At 46.6% G+C, this 9,628-nt stretch overlaps 1 protein-coding gene across 1 annotated transcript in view; it reads left to right on the top strand.

The window, feature by feature from the left end:
- Nucleotides 1-227: 227 nt before the first annotated feature.
- The window catches only part of LOC144153022 (transient receptor potential cation channel subfamily A member 1 homolog), a 45,879-nt gene continuing 36,478 nt past the window's right edge, over nt 228-9,628 (top strand). The window contains exons 1-2 of the mRNA XM_077684657.1: nt 228-598; nt 3,123-3,297. Coding sequence (XP_077540783.1) covers nt 506-598; nt 3,123-3,297 — 268 coding nt within the window. The 5' untranslated portion in view covers nt 228-505. The remainder of the gene's footprint in view (nt 599-3,122; nt 3,298-9,628) is intronic.

Here is a 9,628-nt window from a genome sequence, read left to right as displayed (position 1 = left end):
TGTTTTCTATTTTCCATTCACTACAGGTGAGTTGGCTAAGCCACTTTCACTCTTCTATCTGCATCTGCCACCACTCTTCGCCTCTGGACCTCGACTCCCATCTCCCCCCGTGCTGCCGCCCGTGAGATGACCGGCTGCAGGCGTCACACGTCGCAAACATGCACCGCACAAGCCCGCAGCTACGCCGCTCTTATCTGGGTCCCGTTGTCTCGGCGAGCGCTGTTGCTCCTTATCACTCTCTCCGCACACACAGGGGAAGAAACAGCGCTCGCTTTCGCCTGCTCGGCTCTCCGCAATCTACTCGTGTCCGAGCTGTTCCCGTTCGCGTACACGACCCGCGAGGTGTGGGAGCGCTCTCTCCGGACGAATTCATAATCACTGCAGGCGTCAGCAAGATGACTATGCGCGGCAGATTTCCAGAGGTCTCGTGCCGCTCCCTCCGCCCCTTCCGACGTGTTTAGACGAGCGTGCGCGTTTGTTGGTGGGCGTGTCCTACTGCGGAGCCATGCCGCTGTTTCCCAAGAGGCAGCCGTCCCTGCTGGCCATGCACCTGCCACTGAGGTCCAGCAAGTCGGTGCCCAACATGGACCTCTTTCAGGTTTGCTGGCCTTTCGTTCTCTTTGTCTTCGGCAGCCTCCATTACTGCATGGCCTTGCTTCGGGCGGCGACGCCGAGCACGCGGAGAGCTTGCGGCTCTTATCTTGTTTATAGTATGAATCGGTCTTTTATAGCCCCTGTCATACGGTAATCACATCTAAGCCTCGTGGGAGTCCAACGTGTTTCTATTAGGCCACTCTCAAGGCATATCTTTTGTTGCAACGTGGTAGCTGACCGCGCTTCCAGGAGTTTCCAGGACGTTCATGACGCAATATTAAAATTAATGCACGAACTAAGACAGCCGAACCCGGTGATGATGGAAGCGGCATTAATAGTTTGCGTTTCTTTCGCTGGGTTGTTTTATTTATAGATTACGGTAGTTAATTGCTCACTTCGTGAGATCTACCTCTTCTGATTTAATGGTAACCAGGAAGGAGTCTAAATTAATTTACGTACAACGCAAACACTTAGAATACGGATGTTGGGAGATTAGAAGTCACCTCATTGTGGAACCTTAAAACTTTAAGGAGCAGCCATGGCATCGGAATCACAAAGTCATTTTGTAGTGTCGAAGCGGATGTTTCTCTGGAAAGCAGCCGATGTTGATGTGTGCCAAGCCTGCTTTCTGAATATGGCTTCATTTCTGATGTAAGTAATTTTCAGCGCTTTTAGAAAGTTGGCCTTAGTAAATGCGCTGGTTTATTATCGGAAGTCCCGCCACAGAAAACGGCACGACTGGGAATTGTTGAAGACGGGTGCCTTTAACATGCATTTTGTTGCCAACGAAGGGACCTTTCCGAAGTATGTGTCCAACGACTCTTCCTTCACATTTATTTGCTCACAACTCGTATGGAAAACTGTTGATTCGGAATGTATAGTTGCAGCGAAAAGCCAAACTTACAGGTGTGACAAGAAGGTTAGACAAGAACATAGGGCAACACATGCATTTGACTTCAGCTGGGGTGTACGTCTGCGTGAACGTGTGTTATTTTTTGCGGCTGCTAGTTTCCCTTTTCTCCAGAACTATGTGTGCAAAGTTGAATTGGAACATGTTCATTGATCTACATTCTTCTTCTGTTCGCCGATCCCAATCCTTGTCAAGCAACCAACTTGTCCACTATCAACATTAGGAGGTCCTCTTACAAAGTTCTACGTGCAAGCATTAGCAATAGTCTCGTCGTCGTCGTTCTTTGCGTTTGTATATGCAAACGCATCTTCTTTCCCTCCCTTCTCTTCTTTTTTTAAATATTCAGTGTCCGGCAGCAAAACCTTATTTTTCAACTCGTAATTGTCGAGGTATCTTAACAATGCTTGGTAGTCTGGTACACATAGGTGTACGCCACCCACATTGCTATTTTTCAGACACCAAAACCAAGGTTAGGAGCAAAGTCATGCAAGGGACTGGTCAGGAACGATTGCAGGAGCGGATGGTTGAAGACCGACTCTTGCGGTGTGGGGAGGCATATCGAGCGCCACCATGGTCGCTACCCGTGAGCAGGGTTCAATGCAGATTTATTGTACTCCGCTATATATTCACCGCCACTGTTTTTCGTGAGAAAAATTGCAGCTCCTCGAACTTTTAGAGACAGCGTCCAGCCCATAGTTCAGTACCTTCACCTGAATGAGCGAGCGCGCACTATGTTTACTAGGAGGTGATCGTGGTGGTGGCCTTGTATCATACCCGACGTATGCATGGAGGCGTGGATAAACGTTAACTAGCGGAAGATACTTCGTCATATCTTAAGCTAAACGTCTTGACCTCGAGATTCTCCTGGGCAATGAAGCGCACCGTACAGGAGGAGAAAGAGTAATATAATCCACCTGGGGATCCTGGATAAATGTCTCAAATTTCGACACGTGGACGTTTCCATGTTACACCTACAACAAAAGAGCGACCGCAGGGGGCGGCGACCGTACCCTTCAACCCCGTTGTCAGCAGCCAATAGCTTAGCCTCTGAGCAACTCCTGCGGGTGCCACTTATCATGCAGTGAGACTTTCCAGGTAGGCGACCTGTTTAGGCAAATTAGGTAATAACAAATACGCATATTTCAGACTTGGGCTTTCGCCGTTGCTCAGTGCAGCAATCTTGCGGCCTGAATGCCGCTGTATAGTCGAAGCAAGGGAAGGGCAAGGCCGATGTTTCATTTGCGTAGTAACTGCTGCACTCTGCTCACGCTAACGGCAACATACCATTACAATTTTGGGGTGCATTCCTTTCCCCGTGTTGCGACAACGAAGAGGGCATTGATAATGTTGTGAATGATGTCAAGGGAAAGTGTGTGAGACTGCAAAGTAGATGGCGCGTCAAAGAGAAAATCCCCGAATGGCGTTGAGCGCGCATTGTGAACAACGGAGGGTCGAAACGTTTCATCGTTAACGAGTAACCATTATTTCTTTTTTCATTTAAGTTCAGGTTCAGGTTTAGCCTGCTCAAAATGTAACAGTTCGGTTCTGGTTTCGGGCGAAGGACGGGGCTTCCCTCTTCTTAGAAAGCTTAACAGTACCACTGGTTCTATGTTGGCAGGCAATCGCGGAAGGCAAGGAGGGCGTCCTTTCCCGCTACCTGGACGACTTGAGCGACACCATCCGGCGGGTGAAGGTCAATGACCGCGACAAGAACACGGGCGCCTCGCTGCTGCACCAGGCCGTAAAGGTCAAGAACAGCGCCATCCTCGACATGCTTCTCACTTACGGCGCGGGTGAGTGGGCACTCTGTGTTTAGTGGTCGATTTCCCCCAATACCTTGGCCTCGCTTGTATGACGCAAAAGAGTGCCGCCGGAAAATGCGTCACACTCACTGACAGTACTAATGTGACGTCAGAGGTGAAAGAACCACCCTCTCCTACACTATAAAATTCGCCAGCCCTGAAGCTTTCCTCATTCGACGAGCACAAATCGGCTTGCTACGATGACAACACATACAACAGTAGATATACGGGCTTCCAGGCCCACCGAATCCCTCACACTGCGGCCAATACCCCAACACTGAACGCATCTTCTCGGCATGCTCAAACATACTAGCCACCTTGAGATGTCCACTCCAGCCCATTCCTGCCACAAAGCGCCGTTCTAGCTGGGAGGCATGGGTAACACCCTCTAACGATCTTGAATAGCTCTATTGGAACACATTTGTGAATCGCATTCAAAACCAGGATTAGACCAGTACCTGTAACCCTACCAAGAAGTCAAGCAGTCCTTTGGACATAAGCTCCGAAATTAAGTTCTTCTATTTTTCCCTCTCTCTCTCTCTCTCTTACACCTTCTCGTCTGAATGTGTGTGGCTTCCGTACTCGGGACTTGCGACGTTTAGAAATTTCAAGGACGTAACGCTAAAAAAAGAGCACATGCACTCCGTGCAGATGGTTAACAAGCGAAACTGTAACGTGTGGCTTCGTCCACACCGCCTCCGCCCCTGTCCGCCGCCGTCGCCTGAGCTGTCTTTTACACAGTAGCTCGCTGCGCGCCCGCTCTGCGGCGACCGAGATGGACTTTTTTTTCTCTCCTTCCGAAACGCCGTTCTCACTTACCAGTGTCTTGAGATACAAGAGTGTAGCTACGCCATTTATAAATAAACCCATCCAATCTCCTTCCTTACCTCTAACTCCTCTCCAATCTGTGTTTCTTACGCAAGCGCATGTGGTTGGGCCAAGGGTCTGCGTACACGGGACAGCGGGGTTTCACTATCTCCCAGCGATGTAAATATTCGCTTAAATAACGTCAGAAGTACTAGAATCGTGTGCACTTTCCCGTCACATGTATTATGGGCAAAGCCCCTCAGGGGCTTGGGCTGTCGGCGTCTCCTGTCGTCGTAGTCTCGTGTAGTCACGGTGCTAAAACACCGCGACACTCGTTTTCGAACGCCTCGCACTAGAACGCTTCGTGCTTCAAACACACGAGACTTATAGCAAAGCTCTACCTAAACTTGGCCCGATCTATGACTTAAAGACACAGGAGCCTCATCAACACCGGGAGAATTAGGACAAGGGACAAGAGCCCAAACAATACATCATGCATATCGACTGGGATTACCTACGCGATTGCTGATCGTATATGATAAATGTACATGTGTATATAGTTGGAACAAAATCGCCGTCTGTCTCTCATTGCCTATTAGCAGCGATTTTGCTGTGGGAAGCACCGGCGCACACTGCATGCTCCTTCCCTCGCCAGGTTTCACGTTAGTGGAGATGGCCCAAGATTTTTGACCTCAAAGCTAACACGAACAGCTTGAACCGTTGATATTTATCAAACAATTTTATTACATGGCTTGTTAGAAGAACAACATGCGTTTTGTAAACAAAAAGACATATTGGAAGGCCAGAAAAGTAGCCCAGACGTGTGGTTACCTGACTTGGCGAAATTTGTGGTGGCCATGACCACATCGCAGTGTATGTTGGCGTAATAGAGCCTCTTAATCCTTGACATTACAGGTTTTACAACACCCTTTTCAGGTGTTACTTCAATAACAAGGCAGCTGACATTCCCCCTAAGGCATTTACAATTCTGCCTTCAAAATACTGCGAAATGATTAAGACCCAATGGAATGAAACTAAACATCGCCAAAGCAAGCGCACTTGAAGGGGCTCGAAGATTCTTTGGAGCGATTTTAGCGAAGACAGCTGATAATAGCGATTTGTAAAGAGCATACAGACGCCGACGCCTTGGATGGCCAGCGTGTGATAATTGTCGCTGAGTGCAGGGCGCAAGGTAGTACAGCAACTTGCCGTTATTAGTGCGGTGTCAATGTCCCAAAAACTGCCTCTCAAGTGGGTTTTTAAAAAATTGCCTGTGGCTTAACTCAGTTATGCCTGCGTGTGCGCAACGAGAGCTACGGTTAATGTTATTGTTTAGCTTGGTTCTCTGCACGGTTACGACGCTTCTCGAGGCGTGCGGCTCTATTCCTCCGTCTTCTCGGCTCGATGCCTTCTCTTGGTTTCGTTCCGACGACGAAGCCTGACGACGAATCCAACCAAGCCGCCCCTTCTGTATAGGCGATTTTTTCTATTTTCATTTGTATTTTTTCTATTTCTATTTTTTGTGTCTTTTATTTTTTATTTTTCTTAATTCTTTTTTGCGCGGCGAGCGACGCTGCCAGCTCCGGCGGCTAGGGCATCGCTAGGTTCCCTAGCCGTGCAGGTTACCTAGGAACCACTGCCAGCTACGGAACCAAGGAGCGGCCACAGTCACGGCGCGAATACGGCCATTGTAGCTCTCGCTACAAGAGGAGAGCACCGGTTATTTCCGGTAGATCGTTCACACATACGGCTGTCTGGCGCGTAGAAACCCGTATAACGCGCAGAACTCTGACCTCGCAGGGCACGTGGACTTGCAGGGGCCGATGATCCTAAAAATACCCCGGGGTTTTAATCCTGTTTCTTTCGAGTGCGGACGTGCAGGGCTTTGTTGCAGGCTCGATGCTTATGTACAGTCACAAGAAAAAATAAATGTTTGCGAGAATGCACCAAGCATAAACCAAACAATGAGACGCTATGTTTGCAACTACAGATGCACTTCTGGTACATCTAAGAAATGCCACTTTTGGACCTGATTGTTGTAGCTGAGTCAAGTGGTAACTTAGATGGAAATGAACTGTGATATTTTAGTTCTCTGGTACATAATTGTTGATACCTAATGTAGCCATTGCTTTAGAAGGGGCATGAGCGGTTAGGGTGCCCTAGAATGTATTGCGATGTGATGACCAGGCCTGTAAATTTTTGAAGGTCGTTACACTAATTCCACGTGATTTTCTCTAAGCTATGAACGTTTTCATCTGCTAATCTTTAATAAAATCAGAGCATGTTCTGAGCTGTGTTGCGCATGCTCAGTTACACCTTCCTGTCGAGTGTGCCAATTGTAGAGCCGCTAACACAGCGCACTGATAAAGTGGAAGCTGCCAGGACGGAGAAAATAAAATGGTCTATAGGACGATTCTACGGTGCCCCTTGCTAAACCACGTGGGATCTTTTGACCAAGTTTGGTCGTTGGCAACATGCACGATCAGAAACAAATGAGAGACGAACAAGAATAAAAACTTCAAAACACATATTTTGTTATCACGATGAATGAAAAATAGTAGTGAGGTACAGAGAACCTAAAAGAATTATAACTACGGAAATTTATTTTTAATTATGAGTCGCGTGAATTCCTAGCACTTCCGGAAAGAAACGGCGCGATCTCGGTGTTCTCATTCATATTTCCCTGTTCATTATCTTTCTTGATTGCGGTTAATGGGCAGTTAGCGCGTCCTCCTTTTAAAGAGAAGCCTTATATGCTTCACTGATGGCGTCGGTGATCGAACAAGCACAGTGCAGGAAAGCCAAGTTTCTGTGAAAATGATGTCGATCGTGGGTGAAAGGAAAGAGAAAAATCCGTGGCCATCTGCACTAACGTGTAACCCTGGGAGGGGCGAAGCATGCAGTGTGTAAGTGTATTCTTGGCGCCTTGGAGTTTTTGCACACGGAGATGAAACCGTTGGGGGGTAGAGGTATACAGCTTTGCTGTAAAAGTGTCGCGTCCTTGAAGCTGGAAGCGTTCTAGCACGAAGCGTTGGAAAACGAGTGTCTCGGTTTTTCAGTACCGTGACTACATCAAGCGACGGCGGCGACAGGAGACGCCGACAGCCCGAGCCCCTAAGGGGCTGAGCCCCTACAACGCTTCATGTGGTTAGAATCGAACCTGAGTCCCTCGAGTTATGAAGCCGACTTCTATCCTATTTCTCTATTCCGACACGGCCGAAGATGTTTGGATTTTGCACTTTTACTTTGACTCAGCTAAGCTGCATGGGAGAAAGCTTCGCGTTTTTACCATCTTGCTCTTAAGGAAGAGTCTTTGAATTTTTTTCTTATGGTTATCTCTTCCTCTCGAAATAAGCAACGCCTTGTGTTTCTTCGCTTCGTCACTATTGCTTTACTGCGCTCACACGGAGACTCCAACAAATCATGCGGAGAAAAGGTGAACAAAAGCCAACAGTCGCGAGCTCCAAAACCATCCAACAGTCTACGAGCGATACGATTTACTAGCAAAGATGGGGCGTAAAAACAGTAACAAATCTCGTGAGTTCGGGTGACACCGGCTTTCTGACACATGGACGACTTTGACAGATTGCAGAGAACGCAGGTTTAAAGTTTTTTTGAGCTGGCACACTCATGAACTTGGCATTGCTCGCCCCTTTCTTTGTCACTTGTATACCTGCTTGTCTGTCAGCTGTCGACTGCAATGCCGGGCGAAGTCGTTAGGTTCTTCGTTTGTGCTGTTCTTTGTACGAGTATGCCGTTAAGATACCCTTTCGAGAAAGCAAGTAGTAGTTAGAAAAAATACAGCGCCTCTCTAGCTTTAGCGAACGATTTGATAAAACCATAGTTAAAACGCCAAGCTTTATCCTATGCAACCTAAGTCCAAAATCCAAAGTCAAAGTCCTAAATATAACCTGCTTCGACCGTGCCGGAATGTAGCAGTCGAGTAGACATCGGCTTCAAAGGCCAGGTTTGGTCCCGACCTCAATAAGCGGTCTTTTTTTTATTTTGAAGTGCTTGGTGTGCTTACGAGGAAGCCCATTGTATAAGGTTGGCTGTTCAGCAGCGTGTTTTTTCTTACGGTCGCCATCAGGGAAGCAAAGAAAGCCTCGCATCAAAAGCAACATTTACTCGCCCGTGTCATGCCAGTTGCATGTCTGCATGGAACAATATTAATCTAACCCCATGTCCTGATATGAGCAACGCGTTAGCAGCCAATGAAAAATGTTTCAACATATTGGCCACACGGGAGAAACGATCAATACACACCGGCATAGGGCAAAGTGTGCCGGAAATATTGAGCAGAAAGACTTCCAGAATGTCTTCTGGTCTCGTTCGTTGCAAGCTATGCATTACGTCCTATTACCGGCTCTTCCCAAGGTCCATTATTCACGATTGGAAACAGAGAACACACGACTATATGGTCTGCAGATCTCAGCCTTATTCCACATTCTTGTTGATGATTCGGCAGGGATAAGTCCCAATTTTGAGAACGTTTCTTGAAAGTTTCCAGTACAAAATTCATGCGTTCGAGTTAACTGAGGAATTAATGCCGGTCTGGTTGCTGTAACCATCAGAAAGAACGGTGCATAACATAAATCGAGGCCAGAAATGAAAGTGTGGAGAATAAACAAGAAAAAAAAAACTTGATGTCATGGATTGAGATAGACGAAAGAAGGAAGGACGAAAACTGTGCAGAAATTCAGAGAATTGCCTACTGATGCGTAGTATTCTTACGCCTCTTGTCTAGAGTGCGAGCTCTTTACAGCCAAATATGCATAAGAGTAGCGAAAGACGTCGGAAAATTTTATTTTTCAAAGTTTTCTTTTGTTTTTTTTTCGTCAGTGATGTAAATACATACCACTATAGCGAAAAAGTGCTTTGCTTCGCTAATTATTGATTTTTTCCGAAACATCAAGGGGTACTGCAGAGTTGCCCCCGTTACGGTTATTTTTATACGAAATTCCAACGTTCTTTTGCGGGCTTTTCTTGTTTATTCTCCGGTTGTGCCGGAAGATACGTGTAAGACGCTCATTTTTCAATTTTTCAGATTATTTTCTGTAAAATATTTTTTCTATTGTTCCTATTTTTTGATTTGTCAAAATTCTGTATGACCACTTATCTCCATTTACGCTATTAACGACTAAAGCCGCTTTTTCACCTCATCTGCATTTTTGGGCAGGTGGAGGATGTTACACGGGTTTTCGCCATTTTCGCCATTTTTATTCGTATTTCAAACGTTTTCCAGGAATTTTTTATTTATTCTTCTGTTTGGCGGGAAAAATTGTTGTGAGCATTTTGTTTTCTTTTTTTTTAATTCTCTTCGCCCAATCATTTTTGTTAACGCTATTTTAACGATTAAAAGTAGTACTTCCGGCAAATCTGCATCTTTGCGGAAATGCAGGGCGCTTCATGGTCCTACCTGTGGGAGTACTGGGCGAAGAATGCTACACATTAAAAGAAATTGGAGTCTATGAGGGTTTAGAATCGAACTCGAGCCTTCTGTGTGGTATACCAA

Source organism: Haemaphysalis longicornis, unplaced genomic scaffold (genome assembly GCF_048455015.1).
Source record: "Haemaphysalis longicornis isolate Haplotype H1 unplaced genomic scaffold, Haemaphysalis longicornis Haplotype H1 scaffold_9, whole genome shotgun sequence".
Taxonomy (NCBI): Eukaryota; Metazoa; Arthropoda; class Arachnida; order Ixodida; family Ixodidae; genus Haemaphysalis; species Haemaphysalis longicornis.
Note: the sequence above shows the minus strand (reverse complement) of the source record. Positions and strands in the feature narration are given on the sequence as shown.